The sequence below is a fragment of the Scyliorhinus torazame genome, chromosome 17 (genome assembly GCF_047496885.1).
Source record: "Scyliorhinus torazame isolate Kashiwa2021f chromosome 17, sScyTor2.1, whole genome shotgun sequence".
Lineage (NCBI taxonomy): Eukaryota > Metazoa > Chordata > Chondrichthyes > Carcharhiniformes > Scyliorhinidae > Scyliorhinus > Scyliorhinus torazame.
In genome coordinates this window covers 80,390,229-80,411,178 of record NC_092723.1, presented here as the reverse complement: position 1 = coordinate 80,411,178, position 20,950 = coordinate 80,390,229, and the positions used below count along the sequence as shown (strand labels likewise).

General features: G+C 47.7%; 1 protein-coding gene across 1 annotated transcript in view; it reads left to right on the top strand.

Moving 5' to 3' along the window:
- Positions 1-20,950, top strand: part of LOC140393972 (ankyrin repeat and BTB/POZ domain-containing protein 3-A-like) — a 58,995-nt gene that overhangs the window by 18,501 nt on the left and 19,544 nt on the right. The window contains exons 2-10 of the mRNA XM_072480676.1: positions 4,152-4,301; positions 6,159-6,363; positions 7,531-7,683; positions 10,829-10,994; positions 12,458-12,547; positions 13,411-13,512; positions 15,058-15,145; positions 18,713-18,848; positions 19,250-19,470. Coding sequence (XP_072336777.1) covers positions 4,152-4,301; positions 6,159-6,363; positions 7,531-7,683; positions 10,829-10,994; positions 12,458-12,547; positions 13,411-13,512; positions 15,058-15,145; positions 18,713-18,848; positions 19,250-19,470 — 1,311 coding nt within the window. The remainder of the gene's footprint in view (positions 1-4,151; positions 4,302-6,158; positions 6,364-7,530; positions 7,684-10,828; positions 10,995-12,457; positions 12,548-13,410; positions 13,513-15,057; positions 15,146-18,712; positions 18,849-19,249; positions 19,471-20,950) is intronic.

The window sequence follows — 20,950 nt, the reverse complement described above, 5'->3', positions numbered from 1 at the left end:
GTAATTTTTCTTTGTTCTTTGTTCTTTCTTTGAGTCAGTGATTTTATTGTGAAGTCAACAGTGCTCCTCCATAATTTCCATTCTCAATGCTCTGGATGTACTAACTTAGAGATTTAATGCTAACACACCGGCTGAGAGTTAGTGATCAGGACTGTGTGCGATCGATTTAGACACACCGGGGAAAAGAGAGCATCAGTCATTTTTGATTTTTACACAAAGTATTGTCGGAAATAAAGTTGAAGTTTAAAAGAAATGCCTGGCCTGGAAACCTGTTTAATCTTGAATGATGGTTTCTGTTTCAACCACTCATCCTGGAAATGCATTCTGCACCTCACTCCCACAGCTCTCCGTGTGATGGGATCTCTCCTGCACTCAGCTCTCTATCTTCACCTATTGTGGCTTTGGTTCAAGACTCCTCAACTACTGGAAATATTGCACTTAAAAGTTCTGTGATGTTTGGACAAAATTTTCATTTTATTGTATCATTGTTCTCTGATGCAAGGCAACATCCTAATGAATCTGCACTATACCCTCTCTTAAGCCTGAACATCATTCTAATAGAGTGTAGATCACACAATGAGCAAAGAGGTCCATCAGCATGACTGCACTGAATCAGTGCGCCCCACTCTGTCCAAGCTGGAGTGGAGTGAGTGGGAGCAGGGTTAGAGAGGGGGCTGAGCTGCAAATTAAAGTCACAGGAATCCATTGAAACAGAAAGCTGTTGTTCTCATTGTTACGGATTAAAATGTGAAGCCCGAGAATTCTGCCTCTGCTTTTTCCAAAATGTTCCCGTCTGAATGGCAGGGTGGCTGTGGGAAAGGGGGTATGTAATAAAGGAACAGCTCTGCATTTCTGCAGAGTCCCTCACCACTTCAGGACATCCCAAAGTATTTTCCATCCAGCTTACTTTCAAAGTGTAGTCCCTGTTGCAATGTGGGAACTGCAGCAATAACAGCAATGGGATCATCTGTTTCATTGTAGCTGGTTGAGGACAGATTGTTGGTAATGTCAGAGAGAATTCCCCCAATTCTTCTTTGGCCTGAGAGGGTCTTCCTTTTACCAGCACTCCAAAACAAAGCACCTCTGACAGTGCTGCAACTCACTCACCATTGCACTGGAAATTCATAAGAACATAAGAACTAGGAACAGGAGTAGGCCATCTGGCCCCTCGAGCCTGCTCCGCCATTCAATGAGATCATGGCTGATCTTTGTGGACTCAGCTCCACTCTCTGGCCTGTACACCATATCCCCGAATCCCTTTATTCTTTAGAAAGGTATCTATCTTTTTCTTAAAAACGTTTAAAGAAGGAGCCTCAACTGCTTCACTGGGCAAGGAATTCCAGAGATTCATAACCCTTTGGGTGAAGAAGTTCCTCCTAAACTCGGTCCTAAATCTACTTCCCCTTATTTTGAGGCTATGCCCCCTAGTTCTGCTTTCCCCGACCAGTGGAAACAACCTGCCCGCATCTATCTGATCTATTCCCTTCATAATTTTATATGTTCAATAAGATCCCCCCGCATCCTTCTAAACTCCAATGAGTACAGTCCCAGTCTACTCAACCTCTCGTCATAATCTAATCCCCTCAACTCTGGGATCAACCTAGTGAATCTCTTCTGCACTCCCTCCAGTGCCAATATGTCCTTTCTCAGGTAAGGAGACCAAAACTGCACACAATACTCCAGATGTGGCCTCACCAACACCTTATACAATTGCAGCATAACCTCCCTAGTCTTGAACTCCATCCCTCCAGCAATGAAAGACAAAACTCGATTAGCCGCCTTAATCACCTGTTGCACCTGCACACCAACTTTTTGCGACTCGTGCACCAGCACACCCAGGTCCCTCTGCACAGCAGCATGTTTTAACATCTTAACGTTTAAATAATAATCCATTCTGCTGTTATTCCTCCCAAAATGGATAGCCTCACACTTGGCAACATTGAATTCCATCTGCCAGACCCTAGCCCATTCACCTAACCTATCCAAATCCTTCTGCAGACTTCCGGTATCCTCTGCACTTTTTGCTTTACCACTCATCTTAGTGTCATCTGCAAACTTTGACACATTGCACTTGGTCCCCAACTCCAAATCGTCTATGTAAATTGTGAACAACTGCGGGCCCAACACTGATCCTTGAGCGACCCCACTAGTTACAGGTTGCCAACCTGAGAAACATCCATTTATCCCCACTCTCTGCTTTCTGTTAGTTAACCAATCCTCTACCCATGCTACCACTTTACCCTCAATGCCATGCATCATTAGTTTATGCAGCAACCTTTTGTGTGGCACCTTGTCAAAAGCTTTCTGGAAATCCAGATATACCACATCCATTGGCTCCCCGTTATCTACTGCACTGGTAACGTCCTCAAAAAATTCTACCAAATTAGTCAGACACGACCTACCCTTTGTGAACCCATGCTGCGTCTGCCCAATGGGACAATTTCCCTCTAGGTGCCCTGCTATTTCCTCCTTAATGATAGATTCCAGCATTTTCCCTACAACCGAAGTTAAGCTTACCGGCCTATAATTACCCGCTTTCTGCCGACCTCCTTTTTTAAACAGTGGTGTCACGTTTGCTACTTTCCAATCCTCTGGGACCACCCCAGAGTCTAGTGATTCAACCTGGTTTATGTGCTGAAGTCTTTGGACTGAGGATTAAACCCACAACCTGACTTTGAAATGGGAGTTCACCAAGTCAAGGCTGGCAATATTACAGACCGGCAGTCAAAACTGCATCTGAGGTACTGTATTAATCTCAACTGCATCTGAGGTACATTATTAATCAGTTTCTGTGTACCTGCACTATTAAACGAAAGATTAACATCTGATCACATTTGTCATGATATCCACATTAACATATCATGGTGCAATCACACACACACTGATGGACAGGTAGCTGGACCAACCAACACATACACCACATCACAGCCAATCACCAGTGAGAGCACACGCACTATAAAACAGGGAACACCACAGTTCCCGCCCATTCTACCAGGAGATAGCTCAGAGCACAGAGCTCACAGCGCGCCACTCAGACATAGACCATGTGATGAGTGCCTCTCTTAGATAGTGCTAGGGCGGGTCCACAGGTTAACTGGTGAAGTACGAACCACAGCCAGAAGTTAACAGTTGTTATTATACAGAATAATAAAACAGAGTTGTACCATTTACAACCGTGTTGGTTCGTTTGTGTATCGGAACACCCAACACGACATCATTAATGTGGAAAAGCCTACAAAACTAAGTCACAGAAAATGTGAGCCATGTTTTTATTGTAGTGCATTACATTGCACTTTACAGAGATTTAGGATAGAGAGGCGGTTCACATCAGGAGGTTCTTCAGCATTCATTTTCATTCCTTAAATATTACTGGAAGCAGTTAACCTAGGGAAGGACAGAATTCAGTAATAGTTAATCCAGAAAGGAAGGAGTTAATTTCATGAGGAACCAAGAGTGGAGAGTACAGACACACCTTTGCTCAGATGAACAATTAGATCATCAGGCATCAGGTCATGGGGAAACTGTGACAGAGGCGTAAGATCAAACTGAACAGTTCCTGAACAGAGACTCCATCAAGCCCTTGATGACTCAATTTCAAAATAAGATGGTGTCAGTCAAGCCTTATCGAGTGGCACTCTCGCATCTGAATCAGAAGGTTACGGGTTCAAGTCCCTTGACAGAGACTTGAGCACATATATCTAGGTTGACACTCCAGTAGAGTGCTGTGGGAGTGCTGCACTTTCAGGCATGCCATGTTTCAGATCCCCGCCTCAGGTGGACTTGAATGATGCCACAATGCCATTCCAAAGAAGAGTGAGCAATTTTTCTGTTTAAAAAAAAAAATGGCCAATTTCCTGGTCCTGCCTGCCACAGGAGTCGCCACGGGATGGAAAATCTGATAACCAGCAAAAAGCCCGCTGACTTTGAGAGGGAATTGCTAATCCGGTGGTGGGCGGGACTCGGACATCCCGCCATAGATAATCATTTATCTTATTTGCTGTGTGGGATCTTGCTGTGTGTAAATTATATTGGGGTTACGTGAAGCAAGTGTCTGGACTGTATAATATTTTGGAATTTGCCTTTCCATTGCTGAATGTGTTTTTCGAGCTCACCATCAATTGAAATGGTCTCTGTGTTTCTTGTGATCTCAGGTGTGCCTTGCCTCCCGATCTACCTCAGCCTGTACACGGAGCGCTTTCAAAGTGTAGAATCAATCCACCGGCAGCTGTATAACCACTCTGACCTCAGGAACCTGGAGCAGGCTCTGCTGGCAACCTGTGTGGGCACCATCGCTGAACTCAGTCAGTAACACACAACTTCCCATAACTCTGTGTGCATGAAACACTGAACCTTTATCCTTCCCCATAACTCTGTGTGCATGAAACACTTAACCCTTATCCTTCCCCATAACTCTGTGCACGAATGAGAGGGTATTTTATATTAATTGGGATATATATGCATGACATAATTCAGGGGTCTTCAACCTGTAGCTCCAGGGCTGCATTTCATTTGTGGCTCCCAACCTTTTCCAGTTGGATTGCATTAATGTGATAAAGCCTACATAACAAAGTCACAGAAAATGTGAGCCATGTGTTTATTGTAGTGCATTACATTGCACTTTACAGAGATTTAGGCTAGAGAGGAAAATAGTTGTTTTAAACGGGGAGTTTTGGGCTGTGGAATGCATGACAGAAGTTACAGATTGAAACAGTGATCATGTCAATATTTAAGAATAGATTAAACAGATGTTGTTGAAGAAGGGGACTAGGACAATATGGGATCATAGAATCATAGAATCCAGATAGTGCAGAAGCAAGTTATTCGGCCCATCGAGTCTGCACCAACCCTCTGTAAGAGCACACACCTAGGCCCACCCTGATCCCCGTAATCCCACCTATCCTACACATCTTCCGACACGAGGGGTTATTTATCATGGCCAATCCACCTAACCTGCACATCTTTGGACTGTGGGAAGAAACTAGAGCACCCGGAGAAAACCCACGCAGTCATGGGGAAAATGTGTAAATCCCACACAGGCAGTCACCCAAGGCTGGAATTGAACCCAGGTCCCTGGCACTGTAGGGCAGCAGTGCTAACCACTGTGCCACCATGCCCTGATCAGGGTAGACCATTATAGTGTGCCAATGTGGAGGATAACAAATAGCATGGATTGATTGAGCTGAATGGTTTATTTAGATAACTGTTTGCATATTTAATCGTTATAAAATCCATTGAGAATGTAAGGCTGAGACAAGTTAGTTTTTGGACAGTTTATTTGTTGGTTGCTGAATATTATTGAATAGCCAACCCAACTATTGCCTGTTGTGGAACTGATGACTTTGATTACAGAGATGTTTATATGTCCCTGGGCAGCACCATTGATTCTAACTACAACTGATGCGTCAGACTCCCCTCCAGCCTAATACAGCCAATTTCATTTTATTCATCCATTCTTGGGTTGCTCCTGGTAAGGCCAACATTTATTGCTCATTCCTAATTGTCCTTGAGGAAGTGGTACTTGGCCATCATTTTGAACCGCTGCAGTCCATGTGTTGAAGAGATGGCTGTTAGGGAAGAGATTCCAGTATTTTGACTCAGCGACAGTGAAGGCAATATATTTCCACTTCGGGATGGCACATGACTCGGAGAAAAATATGGAGGTGGTGATATTCCTATGGGATTGCTGCTGTTGTCCATCTCGGTGGTAGGGGTTGCGGTTTTGGAAGGTTCTGTCTAAAGAAATGTTGGGGAGTTGCTGCAGTGCATCTTGTAGATGGTACATACGGCTGCTATTGTGCATCGGTAGGGGAGGGAATGAATGTTGAAGGTGGTGGACAAGGGTGACATTCACGCAAGCTGTTTTGCCCTCCGTAGTGCTGAATTTTCAAGTGTTGTTGGAGCTTCACTCATTTCATCACATTGCTGACCTGTGTCTTGTAGACAGTGGGGAAGGGATGAGTTGCTCAATGTAGTTTACCTACTTCTGACCTATTCTTGCAGCAGCAACATTTGCATAGCTGTTCCAGTTGAGTTGGCAACAGTTCCCTACCCCCCACTCCCCCAGTCACAAAGGATGTTGATGGTGAGGAATGCAGTAATGGCAATGCCATGGAATGTCATGGAAAATTAGTTCTAACTGTCCTGCATCTCTTCCACAGGTGACCTTATCTCTCAAGCAATGTATTACTTCCAACAATTTGGCGCAAAGTACCACGGGAAAGGATTTCAGCTGCACTTCAAAAAGGGGCCATACTCCTGGGAGCCTGAGGCTCTGCACGGGCTCTATTATTACATGCACTGCCCTCATCTGGAATGGGAAAATCCCGACAATGAGCCACCAAGAGTAAAACTGGGCAGTGAGAGGTGAGAGCATTGCAACTGGGGCTTCTCAAAAATGGCCAAACTGATTAATTCTACAGTTTACTAAGTTGAGTCACTCAGGGAAAATACCAAATGTTCCACAAGGCTTTCGGCAATGTGAACAGTTCCAGTTTTGCACACTTCAGGGGATCTTGAACCACGTAAAGAAACTAGAGCATTGTAAAATCTGCTTCTCCCTCACCTCCGAGTTCTGAAAGGAGCACGCAAAGTTCCAGCCTCTTATACCCATGACACAAACCCAAATCTAATCTCTGCTGTCAGCCTTATAGCCCCATTCACAGACCATAGAGTGAGAGTGCTATCAATAAACCAAGGTAGACAATGAGCAGCTGTATTATTATCTTGACAACAATTAGCTGTGACTCATTGCGAAAAGGAAATATTGTTTGCTTTGCAAAGTTGTCAGATACAGCCTGGATTGGACAATGCCATTGACACTAACATTGGTCCCAACCTGTTACCGTTAAAACATCATCTAAGTGATGTAATGATTCAAATACTTGCTGAGTCCTTATTGAATCATGATGGCTGCAGGAAATAAAAAGTCCCTGGTGTTGGTTTGCTTTTGATGCAGGATATAGTAACCACTGATTTGGTGTAAGTTAAGAGAAGTGATGATTGTTATCTTAAACTCTTGCAGCGTGAACCATGTGGTTTCATATGCGCAATCAGCTCACAAAATTTCCCAACTTTCGTATGAGGAGGAGAGGGGAATACCCACCAGTGGTCTTTCAGCGTGGACTGTAATAGAGTCAAAAAGACAGGTTTTCACATTTTCTGTTGTTGGGACTTTCAGAGGTGGTGTGCCACATGGCTGGACATTGTCAGCAGGCAGAGGTTAGCTGAGCTTGCCCCTACACTAGCTGGTGATGTGCATTGTTCTGATTCACTGAAATAATTTAGGTTTAAACAGAATTCTTCTCCTAAAATCTTCACTGCTCTTCCTCTAAACATGTGGATGTGGAGCCAGTGCATATGCAAATACGCTAATGCATGTTTGGAGATTCATTCTGCCATGTCATAAGAGGGTGCTGATCGAGGTCTGAGTAATAGCTTCTGAAGACAGGATCAAATGTGTATCCATGTTCTCACCATTCTGCTTGTCTTCTTGTGCATTTCTTTCCTGCCCCGACTTCAAATACCCTTCAGGCCATATGAAATTCTCCCACCAGTGGTCGAGTGGATCAGGGTGTGCATCGCACAGGCAGAACACAGGCACAGTCTCACAGTGGACAGCAGTGACCTTCGACAGGCTGCTCGACTTCTGCTTCCGGGTGTAGATTGTGAACCCCGACAACTCAGGTGAGCAAAACTTCACTCGTCCAACCTCTGCAAAGCTACTCTCTGTTACTTTGCCTTTTGAGGGACTGTTTGGGATTGTTAAGTTGGGGTATGGAGCAAAATGGGTTGAGATACAAAGAAACCATTATCTAATTGAATAACAAAGCAGGTTCAAGAGATTTAATGGCCCACCCCTGTTCATAAGTTAAACTTGCAGGTATAACCCATTCAAAATGCCCCCCCGCCCACCCCCGATACTTATCCTTGACATATGGAGATCCATTGTGATCCTATTCCTCTGGTTCCCAACTTGTCTGCTGGAGTGAAACTCTTACAGCTATGAAATGGAAATCCGAACTATAATCTTCCGTTTCTGAGAATCATATTGTACACGGACATCTTACAGTGCCTTACATGACCTCCAGGCATCCCAAAGCTCTTCACAGCCAATTAAATACTTTTTGAAGAGTAGACACCATTGTAATGTTGGAAATGTGGTAGCTACATTTGTGCAGAGCCAGTCCCAGTCACAGCAATAAGATAAATGACTAGAAAGCTACTTTAATGATGTTGGTAGAAGGATAAATGCCACCCAGGACACTGAGCAGTACTCTGTTGCTCTTCTTCCAGTGGTGCTTTAGGATCTTTACTTCCACCTGAGGGGCAGAGAGAGGCTCGGTATAATGTCTGATATGAAGGATTGCAGCATTCCCTCTGTATGGAATTGGAGCATCAGCCTGGATTATATGCTCAAATCTCTGGACTCAAGAGGTGAGCATGTTATCCAATGGATAACATTGTGATCCAGGACAAACACGCCTGCAGTAAGTGTTTGAGGCTTGAGGAACTTTGGCTCCGGGTCTTTGAGCTGGGGGCTGAGCTGCGAACGCTGTGGCAAATCAGGGAGGGGGAAAGTTACCTGGATGCATTATACCAGGAAGTGGTCATACTACTTAGGACAGGGTTTTTGGTTTGGTCAATGGTCAGGGATAGGAGAGGGTGACTGCGAGTGAGGCAGGTAAGGGGACCCAGCGAGCAGGAGTGTCAGCCTCTGTAATTGTCCAACAGGTTTGAGGTATTTTTCAGCTTGTTTGGATGAGAGTGGGGGCTGCAGGGAGGATGAGCAAACTGACCTGGCACTGTCGTACAGGAAGTCATTCAAGTGGGGGGGAACAAAAAAGAACATAGTGGTAGTAGGGGTAGTATTGTGAGGGGGGGGGGGTTGACACTGTTCTCTGTAGCAGTGGGTGTGAGCCTGACCTGTTGGCTTCCTGGCGCCAGGGTTAGGAACATCTGCTTGGGGCTGGAGAGGAACTTGCAGCGTAAGGGGTAGGATCCTGTTGTCGCGGTCCATCGACATCGGTAGAATGAGGAAAGAAGTTTTGCACAGAGAGTTTGATGGGCTGGGCATTAGATTGAAAAGTAGAATCTCAAAGGTTATAATCCCTGGATTACTACTTGAGCCATGTGCAAATTGTTACAGTGTACATAGAATTATAGAGGTGACTGGTGCGGGAGAAATTGGTTCTGGTTTGTGGGGCACTGGCACCAGGACTGGTGAACTTGGGGGTGATACCATTGGGACAATCTACACCTGAACTGTGCTGGGGCCAATGTTGTTGCGAACTGTGTAACTAGGGAAGTGGAGAGGGCTTTAAACTAAATATTGGGGGCAAAGGATCAAATGTGGGAAGATGTGTTATGCCCAAGAGTAGCGACAAGGGAACAGAGGAAAACAGTAATATGGGAAATGAGGGTCAGAGAATCGCAGGACAGGACAGAGAAAAAAGTTGAGAATGCAAAAGAATCCAGACTAGATTTTACAAAGATAGAAAAGAAAATTAACTTAAGGCTTTGTATCTAAATGCACTGAGCATTCATAACAAAGGAAACAAATTGATAGCACATATTCAAATCAATAAATACGATCTGAGAGCCATTATGGAGACCTGGCTGTAAGACAAAAAGGATTAGGTTCTGAATATGGGGGGGGGGGGGGGGGGGGGTGTAGATGACATTCAAGAAGAATAGGAAGCTTGATAGAGGTGGAACTGGTAATCAAGGATGGCATTAGTACAAGGGTGGCATTAGTACAAGGATGGCATTAGTACTGTAGTTTGTTTCAAGCGATCAGGATGTAGAATTTGTTGGTGGAAATGAGGAAAAATAGAGGAAAGTCACTCGTGGGAGTGGTCTGCAGGCCCTCTAACAGTAACCACAATGTGGGATAGAGTAGATAAGAAGAAATATTGGGTGCTTGTGATAAGGGAACAGCAATAATCATGGGGAGTTCAAGTGGAGCTATGTGCGACCTCGGCCGCGTGTTCTCTGTTTAGGCCCCTTATTGAAAGCGAGGCGCGTTGAATAGCCACGTGCATTTCGGCACTGCGAGTGCCAGGAACACGCGGCTAATAGCACTCGCACGGGAACTTTGTTCCCTTTTGGGAAGATCGCACCCGGAAGGATGTAAATGCATTGGAGATGGTTTAGAGGAGGTTTACTTGATTGATGCCTGGAATGAGCAGATTGTCTTATGAGGAGAAGTTGGAAAGGCTGGCTTTGTTCCCACTGGAGTTCAAAAGAGTGAGGGGTGATTTGATTGAAGTATTTAAGATCCTAAGTGGTATTGACACGATGAATCTGGAAAGGATGTTTCCTCTTGTGGGTGAGTCCAGAACTAGGGAGCAGTGTTTTTAAATTAGGGTCACCCTTTAGGACAGAGATGAGGAGAATCTTTTTCTCCGAGGGTCGTGTGACTTTGGAACTCTCTGCTTCAGAAGGTGGTGGAGGCCGGGGGTCACTGAATATTAAGGCGGAGGTAGGTACATTCTTGTTAGGCAAGGGAACCAAAGGTTATCCGGGATAGATGAAGAACTCAAATAGATCAACCATTATCTTATTGAATGGCGGAGCAGGCTCGGAGGGCCGAATGGCCTACTTCTGCTCCTGTTTCGTATGTTCGTCACTGGGCCATGGCTGATGTATGAAGTACTATCTGATGGGACATTTGAATAGTAAGGTTTCATGGATCTTGTGGAAGCTCAACCCTGTTGAAGATTCAAGGCTGAAGGTGAAAGGCGGATGGGCAATTGATGACAAATTATTTCCTTACTAGAAGTTTAGTATATCAAAATTAACACTACGTCTTTATGTTTTACCCGGACAGGATTAACAGTACGTTATGCACAACCCGTGGACTAGATGCCAAGCAGGCCGAGCTGAAGCTGAGACAGAACCTGGGCTTTCAGATGTTGAACTGTGGCCGCACTGATTTGGTGCTTGCAGCCACTGAATTGTTGGGACCAGAGGGTCTCAACGCTCTTAGTGAACAGGTAGGGGTGAGGTGACACAGAAATATAGATGTAGTTTTATATTGGCTGTCCTGTCTTCACTCCATATTAAACGTAATGTTGGATTATGGTTAAATCACATTAGTAGGTTAGAATTGGTTTAACATCTGCGCTTACAAATACTATAATTGATCACAATGCCACTCCTTCCTGAGTAATGTCATAACTCAGGAAAGCAAACAAGATAAGTAAAGGTTGCTGAGATAACACTGGAAAAGGATAATATTGAAACTAAGGCCTTTATTGTTATTCGGTAACCTAAAAGTCAATGACTTGTGATCTGTAAAGTCACAAATCTGACCATATATGGGCAATGAAGTTAATATAAATGGGGTACAAAGCTCGTGTCCACTTTGACACTTTGAGGAGAACACAAGATAGCAGCTGAACCCATCCATGTGCCTCAAACATAAGAATTTGGACAATGGTTCAATAAATAGATCTGACTTGTTCACTTATATTAATGTTGTCCTCAACTGAGTTTGCATAGACTTTAAGTATAGGTGGCACCTTCAGCTGGCATGGGCACTGCCAAGGGGCCAAGCTGGCATTTTTTTGCATGCATAACTGGGCTGGGGTTGCCCGGCGTGGGTGTTGGGGGGAGGGGGGGGCAGGGACCCTCCCATAGTGCGTTCAGGCTGGGGGGGGAGGTCGGGGATTGTTTCGCTCCCCACTGTACAAAACGGAGCTATGTACACCTGGGCTGCACGTTCCCCATTCAGGCCCCTTATTCAACGGTTAGCCTCGTGTTTGTTGCTACTGCATGGGCGGTGAAACATGCAGCTAAACGTGCTCGATAGGGGACTTTGTTCCCATTTGGGGGAATCGCACCCTGCATGTTTTCAAGGAGCAGTTTGATATCGCACTTTGGGAGAAGGGGATCAAAGGATATGGGGGGAAATTGGGTTAGGGTTATGCGTTGGATGATCAGCCATGATCATAATGAACGGTGGAGCAGGCTCGAAGGGCCAAATGGCCTCCTGCTCCTATTTTCTATGATTCTATGGAGTAATATTCAGCAAGAAGGTGGAAAGGGGAGGGAGGTTGGCGACTTATGCGACCTGAACTGAACAAAGTCTCCCCATGTCCACGGAAGCCGAGAGGGTCGAGGAAGGTGATGGCTATCATGTATTGAGAAACCATTGATTTAGTCCTCTTCTGGTGAGGGGATTATCCAATGATAAGCTTCAACCCATGCCTCACAGGAATAAGTGTTGTGTTATATTCATCAACCCAATGCAGCGATATATGGGGTGAAACAGCCCTTGTAACAACTTCGAATTTAGTGCTAACAACCACTTTGTCTCCACTCCTCACTCAATATGTGAGGCTGACCTGTAACCTTTGTCCTTGTTTGTGAGGCCCATCGCCTCAAGAGGGGAGATCACTTCACCTTGGAGCTGATTCTTTACCCAGAGCATTCAATTGCTATTTCTTCTGTTCAGGGTCTGACTCCACTGATGTACGCAGCTAGCAGTGGGGATGAGGCCATGGTCCAGGTACTGCTGACCGCTGGAGCAGACATTGACATTCAGGTAAGGCGTTGATTATTGACACACAGTCTTCACACAAAAGTGCTTTCAAATATACCACCGCATTGCATGAGAGTAACCAAAGGGTGAGCCTGTAACATATGTGGGGCGCAATTCTCCCATCGGGAGTCTAAGTACCGATGCCAGAGTGAAAACCGGAGTGTTTCACTCCGGTGTTGGAACCCGCTCCCAGCCCCCTATTCTCCCGCCCCCGGGGGGCTAGGTGTGGCGCCGCGTCATTTACGTGCGCCGGGCCTTGGCGCATGCGCGGTTGCCGTCCTCCCCGAGGCCGCCCCGCAAGAAAATGTTGAATAGATCTTGCGGGGCAGGGGAAGAAAGGAGGTCCTCCTTCAGAGAGGCCGGCCCTCCGATCGGTGGGTACCGATCGCAGGCCGCCCCCGCCCCCCAGCGTTCCCGTGCTATTCCCACCGGCAGCGACCAGGTGTGGACGGCGGCGGTGGGAACCCGTCGTGTTGGCCAGGCCGCTCAGCCCATCCGGGCCGGAGAATCGCCGCTCGCCCGTTGCAAACGGCGAGCGCCGATTCTCCGAGCGGCCAGCCGTGATTCTCGCCGCGTCGGTTTGCGGGGGTGGGAGAATTGCGTGCGGATGTCGGGGCAGCGTGGCGGGACATGCGCGACGCCCCGGCGATTCTCCCACCCGGCGTGGGGGGGGGAGAATTCCGCCCGTGGGATATTCCTGTCACCGCGCCACAACAATTCTGTTAATATCAGACCTGTGCGGTGTCAGACCTGGTTTATGGTGGTGATGCCTGGACACAAATGATGTTTGACACTCAAACAGACTAAATACTGATAAATTTAAAGCTGACTTGCTAAGTTTAAGAACTGTTGTGCTATGTTTGCAGGTGCCAAGTATTTCCCAGCAGTGTCCGTCAGTCCATGCAGAGATTCGACACTGGACTGCTCTCTCCTTCGCCGTTGCATTTGGCCACCCATCGGTCGCACAGGTACAGTAGTGGGTCAATTTTGTACATTTAGTCCAGTAAATATTGAGTTACTCCCACTTCCCATGGATTGGTGGAGGGTGGCACCAAATGCTGAGGACTGTGTTGCTGCCTGAGAGGCTTTGAGCTACCTCAGGGTTTTCAGACACTGTTCAAGGCCCTCAGACACAGCAAGCCTGTTGCTCTCTGTGGATTTAACACATCTCCCTGTGTGAAATCCCTTCATTGTTGTCAACCATGCCTCAGTGAGCCGCACTTTCATCAGAGTCGGAGATTTGTGGGTGCATTCTAGAGACTTGGACCAGGATTTGTAGGATGGTGGGATTTTCCTGCCCGCCATCCAAGGTGTTGACAGAGAACACATCGCCACCCGTGCTGCCTGTCCTGCAGTCACTTAACCCTCCAACACCTGTGAATTGGCTGGAGATGGGGCTTCCGCTCCTCACTCAGGAGAAAGTCCCACCTCTGGGGCGAAATTCTCCCCCAACGGCGGGATGCCCGCCGACTGGCGCCAAAGCCGGCGCCAATCAGACGGGCATCGCGCCGGCAAAAAGGTGCGGAAGTCTCCGCATCTTTGGCGGCCTAGCCCCAACATTGAGGGGCTAGGCCGACGCCGGAGGTATTTCCGCCCCGCCAGCTGGCGGAAATGGCGTTTGTTGCCCCGCCAGCTGGCGCAGAAATGCGGCGCATGTGCGGGAGCGTCAGCGGCCGCTGTCAGTTTCCCAGCACATGCGCGGGAGCGTCAGCGGCCGCTGTCAGTTTCCCGCGCATGCGCAGTGGGGAGAGTCTCTTCCGCCTCCGCCATGGCGGAGGCCGTAGCGGAGGCGGAAGGGAAAGAGTGCCCCCACGGCACAGGCCCGCCTGCGGATCGGTGGGCCCCGATCGCGAGCCAGGCCACCGTGAGGGCACCCCCCGGGGTCAGATCGCCCCGCGCCCCCCCCAGGACCCCGGAGCCCGCCCACGCCGCCTGGTCCCGCCGGTAAATACCAGGTTTGATTTACGTCGGCGGGACAGGCAATTCCTGGGCGGGACTTCGGCCCATCCAGGCCGGATAATCCAGCGGGGGGTCCCGCCAACCGGCGCGGCCGGATTCCCGCCCCCGCCCAATCTCCAGGAGCGGAGACTTCGGCGGGGGCGGGATTCACGGCGGCCAACGGCCATTCTCCGACCCTGCGGAGGGTCGGAGAATGACGCCCTGATTGGACTGGGATTGCAAACAGTCCCCGGAGTCCAGGATCAGGTTAGTTTCAGAGCCGAGGGCAGAGGAAGGGTGGGATGTTGGCGGAATGGCCCAGAGGGGGAGGGAGGACTGCAGGGACAAATCCTTTTGAGGGGGTGGGGCGATGTTAAAAGGATTTTAAAAGGATGGGAACAGAAGTAATCAAAGTGGGACGAGCCTCAGGCACACTCAACGCTTAGAGGCCCAAATGGCCTGTTTTTGTCTATAGATATTATTTCTATGTGTAACTAATTGTGATTGTATGAATGTAATTAAATGCAAGATGATGATGTTCTCCTGTGTGTGATATTCCCTCTCTGTCCATACAGTTGCTATTGGATGCTGGGGCCCATGTCGAAGGCTGTGTTAGTGAAGAAAGCTGGTCAGAGACTCCACTGCAACTCGCAGCCACAGCAGGTAGACAACAACGAGGAGAAGGGTGGGAGGTGGGCACAAAATGGAGCGAGGTGGTCTGGTCATTGGACAAAATCTGGTTCCCTGAAGACAGAAGCAGTTCATCAGATTGACTCCCGTATTCTTTAAATTTGGGCTGTAGTCGGTATAAACATTCCAGCCTGCGGCCTAGCAATGGATTGGAGGGACAAGTGACGACCGCACAGCCCTTGTGGAGATGAAGCTTCATCTTTACACTGATGGCGTCCCTTATAGTGTTGTGTGACACTACCTTTGTGCAAAATGGGAATGATTCAGAACAGATCAAGCAGTCCAAAACTAGACGTAGAGGTCAGAAGGACTTAGAGGTCATTGAATCTGCACCGGCCCTTGGAAAGAGCACCCTACTTAAGCCCACATCTCCACCCTGTCCCCATAACCCAATAACCCCAGTGCAGTTCTGGTCACCTCACTATAGGAAGGATGTGGAAGGATTGGAAAGGGTGCAAAGGAGATTTACCAGGATGCTGCCTGGTTTGGAGGATAGGTCTTATGAGGAAAGGTTGAGGGAGCTTGGGCTTTTCTCTTTGGAGCGGAGGAGGGTGAGAGGCGACTTAATAGAGGTTTATAAGATGATGAGGGGGATAGATAGAGTGGACGTTCAGAGACTATTTCCTCGGGTGGATGTAGCTGTTACAAGGGGGCATAACTATAAGATTCAGGGTGGGAGATCTAGGAGGGATGTCCGAGGTAGGTTCTTTACTCAGAGAGTGGTTAGGGTGTGGAATGGACTGCCTGCTGTGATAGTGGAGTCGGACACTTTAGGAACTTTCAAGCGGTTATTGGATAGGCACATGGAGCACACCAGAATGACAGGGGGTGGGATAGCTTGATCTTGGTTTCGGACAATGCTCGGCACAACATCGAGGGCCAAAGGGCCTGTTCTGTGCTGTACTGTTCTATGTTCTATGTAACCTTTTTGGACACTAAGGATAATTTATCATGGCCAATCCACCTAACCTGCACATCTTTGGACTGTGGGAGGAAACCGGAGCACCCGGAGGAAACCCACGCACACACGGGGAGGATGTGCAGACTCTGCACAGCCAGTGACCCACGCCGCAAATCGAACCCATGTCCCTGGCACTGTGAAGCAATAATGCTAACTATTGTGCTACCATGCCGCACGGAACTGCTATGGGTCATCAGCAGTAATAGAATTGTACTCAACCACAATCTGTAATCTCATGGCCCTGTATATCCCCACTCTACCATTACCACCAAGCCAGGGAATCAACCCTGGTTCAGGAGGGCATGCCAGGAGCACACCTGAGGTGTCAGCCTGGTGAAGCTACAACACCGGTCTACTTGCATGCTGAACAATACTATTCAAGTACTGCTACAACAATGGCATCGATCCGGCAATGGGGAAAATTGGCCACGTATGTCCTGTACACAAGAAACAGGACAAATCCAACCCGGCCAATCATCAGCAAAGTGATCTTCAGCAAGTTCTATCAAGCGGCACTTACTCCGCAATAATCTGCTCACTGATGCTCAGTTTGGGTTCCGCCAGAGTCACTTGGTTCCCGGCCTCATTACAGTCTTGGTTAAAATCTGGACAAAAGAGCTGGACTCCAGAGGTGAGGTGAGAGTGACTGCCCTTTGACATCAAGGCAGCATTTGATCGAGTACGGCATCAAGGTACCCTATCAAAACTAGAGTCAATGGATATCCACTGGTTGGAGTCATATCTGGCACAAAGGAAGATGGTTCATATAGAACCCCTATAGTGCAGAAGGAGGCCATTTGGCCCATCGAGTCTGCAGCGACCCTTTGAACGACCACACTACCGAGGCCCAATCCCCTGTCCTATTCTTGCAACCCCACCCAAAGGGCCAATTTAGCATGACCAATCTCCTAACCTGCACATCTTTGGGCTGTGGGAGGAAGCCGGAGAACCCAGAGGAAACCCACGCAGACACGGGAAGAATGTGCAAACTCCACACAGACAGTTGCCCGAGGTCAGAATCGAACCCGGGTCCCTGGTGCTGTGAGCAGCAGTGCTAACCAATGTGCCACTGTGCCACCATCGTGTTGTGGTGGTTGGAAGTCAATCATCTCAGTTCTGGGACATCACTGTAGGAGTTCCTCAGGGTCTTGTCTTAGGCCCAACAATCTTCAGCTTCATCAATGACCTTCCCTCCATCCTAAGATCTGAAGTGGGAATGGATGCTTGCTGATGATTACATTGTGATTAACACTTTTTGAGACTGTTCAGATAATGATGCCACACAAGTGCTAGGCAATGACCATCTCCAATAAGAAACCATCTCAGTTTGACTTTTAATGACATTGCCAGAGCTGAATCCCCCACTATTAACATCCTGGGGGTTACCATTGAGCAGAATTCTGTAGCAAGTTACTCACTTCCTGTCTCCCCAAAGCCTGTTCACCATCTACAAGGCACAAGCTTACGCGCAGCATGGTAGCATAGTGGTTAGCAGAATTGCTTCACAGCTCCAGGGTCCCAGGTTCGATTCCCGGCTTGGGTCACTGTCTGTGTGGAGTCTGCACGTTCTCCCCGTGTGTGCATGGGTTTCCTCCGGGTGCTCCGGTTTCCTCCCACAGTCCAAAGATGTGGAGGTTAGGTGGATTGACCATGATAAATTGCCCTTAGTGTCCAAAATTGCCCTTAGTGTTGGGTGGGGGTGTTGGGTGGGGTTACTAGGTTATGGCGATAGGGTCGAGGTGTGGGCTTGGGTAGGGTGCTCTTTCAAAGAGCCGGTGCAGATTCGATGGGCCGAATGGCCTCCTTCTGCACTGTAAATTCTATGAAAACTAATTCTATAATCCAGACAAAGCAGCCCACTTGATCAGCAACTCATACAGCACCTTAATATGTGGTTTCATTCACTCCCTCCACCACTGATGCACAGTGGCAGCAGTGTGTATCATCTAACAGGCACTGCAGCAACTTACCAAGGCTCTTTTGACCGTACTTTCCAAACTCTACCCCTAGAGGGACAAGAACAGCAAATGCAAGGGGACACCACCATCCCGTCACTCACCATCCTGACTTAGAGCCATATCACCATTCCTTTACTGTCTCTGGGTTACAGCTCCCTCCATAACTGGGTCTACCAACACCACATGAACTGCAGCGGTTCAAGAAGATGGCTCACCACCACCTTCCCTGCACTGATTTGAGACGAACAGTAAATGCTGGTCTTATCAGTGAGGCTTACATTCCACAAATGAATACAAAAAAGGTGTGCATCAGATATTCTTCCCTAAATCACATTGTGCGTATAACTTTTCCTGTCCTCTCTCAAACATTGTATATAAGAAGCCATTTCCTACATCACTGTGTAAGATACCCTTCTGTATATCACACCAAGTATGTAAGATGTCCTTCTCTATATCACACCCTGTATATAAGATACCTCTTCCTTTTACCAATAAATAACATGGACCCTTGCTGCAGCTTGCCCCTTATCCTGTAATCTTTATTATTGTCACAAGTAGGCTTACAGCAATTAAGTTACAGTGTGTACTGTGCCTCTCTTACTCTCGCCGTATCTTTCTCAGGTCACGTGGATCTGGTTAGTATGCTATTGGAGAAAGGAGCTGATCCGCTGGCTGGGTCCATTGGTAAAAGTGGAATCAGTGCGTCTCTGCAAGGAATAATTAACCCGTTCAGTCAGGCTGCCGCCCACGGACACAGGTGAGTGAATGGGCCAACCTCAGGTCTTATACAGTGTTGGTATGGGAAACTGCTGGAACTGACAATCTTTCCTGCGGGTAGGGTACATGACAGAGCTTATTTTAACTGACAGCCTTATCCTGCGATTGCTGTAGGGGAGGGTGTGTGTTGCAATTGAGAATGTTATATTGTGAACAGGGTGGGATAACTGAGAGTCTTATATTAAAGGTGCAGTGAGACAGAGAGAGTGCTATAACTAGGGAGGAGAGAAGGTGTATTTATGAATCACTCAACCTGGATACTGATCGTTTACAGTGATAGATGCACTGATCTCTTCACTGACTGGAATGCGCTGTTGTTTTCAGTTATATTGTTCATTGTTTTTTTTTTGTTAACGCACTCTCCTTTTAATTATTGCTCAGGAATGTGCTGCAGAAGCTTCTGTCCCAACCAGACACCCTGAATAGTGACATTATGTCCCTGGAGGACATCCTCGCTGAGGGGGCAGAGGACAGCAAGCAACAGCTTCCAAAAGCTGGCCTGACCCGCAGCAGTAAAGCTCGAAGGAAAGCATTGCAGGATGCCCTGTATCAGAGCGCTGAGCATAACTACCTCGACATCACCATGGAGTTGCACAACCTCGGTGAGTACAGCACTTCACCATGTCGACCATGACAAGCTCCATTCAAACTCTCACAACACATTCCTTAGTCTCTGTCAGTGGCTTCGATCGTGCATCTCGTGAGGACTGACAATTGGGCTAACAGCCTGGCTCCAGGGGGGTCTAAGTGCCCCATGTTTAACCCTCACTTCTCTGTGTGAGGGAGCCTATGATTGGGACCAGGGTGCCTTTCCCTGTGGCTTCCCCGCCCCCCTTCCTGTGCAGAGTGGCCTGGGCACAGCACAGACTCAGGCCCTGATGTGATGTACCCTGTCCTGCTGTTAACTTTTTCCCCCTCAGGTCAAGAAGCCAGCAATTGTCGGGGACAGTTCTACAGATGGCGTCAATGGACCAGCCTTGGTGATCTCAGTAACCCATCATAGGAACATGGCGCAGGAGTAGGCCATTCAGTTCCTCGAGCTTGCTCTCCCTCCATTCAAACAGATCTTCTACCTCTGCGCCATTTCCCCTTCGATCCCTACGTTCCTTGATGTCATTAGTATCCAGAAATCTGTCGATTTCTATCTTGAACATGCTCAGTGATTGAGCTTCCACAGCCCTCTAGGGTAAAGAATTTTGACGATTCGCCATGCTGTGTAAAGAAGCTCCTCCCGTGCCAGCCTCCCCGAACAGGCGCCGGAATGTGGTGACTAGGGGCTTTTCGCAGTAACTTCATTTGAAGCCTACTTGTGACAATAAGCGATTTTCATTTCATTTTTCATTTCCCCATCTCAGTCTGAAATGACCTGTCCCTTATTCTGAGACTGTGTCCACAGGTTCTGGACTCCTCATCGAGGGAAAACATCCTGTCCACACCTACCCTTCATGTTCTGTAAGAAGTTTGTAAATTTCAGTGAAATTACCTCCAGTGCTCCCATTTCCCACTCCCCTCATTACTCTCCCCATCTCGCCCCGTGATGGCTAGCTTAGTCAGAGATGCCCCTCCATCAGAAATGCTATGGAAACCTGGTTTACAAGTATAAAGTTACAGCAGCAGATCTGAGACAATTGATGACCAAAATCTCACTTGTCCCTCCTCCATCTCCCCAATGTGCCGCAGGTTCCCCTCACGGTGAACTCAGGTATTTCCTCCCTTGTGTCTCCCCTTGCTCTATGATACCTGCCATCGAACCTGGTGAGTTAGTTTAACTTTAATAAAAGCAAAATACCTCTGATGCTGGAAATCTGAAATAAAAACAGAAAATTCTGGCTAAATTCAGCAGGTCTAGCAGCATCTGTGTGGAGCGAGAAACAGTGTTAATGTTTCGAGTTCATATGACCCTTCTACAGGTAAGTAAAGTCACCGTAGTCCCAGATGACCATATAGGCTGTTTTCCCCTTTGAGGGGGAGAGTTGACTGGTGGTGTTTCGCCTGAGGGTCACCACACCTCTGGCGAGGGACAAGGTTGAGGGACATGAATAACCTCAGTCGGTACAGGATTTGAACCCACACTGCTGGCCT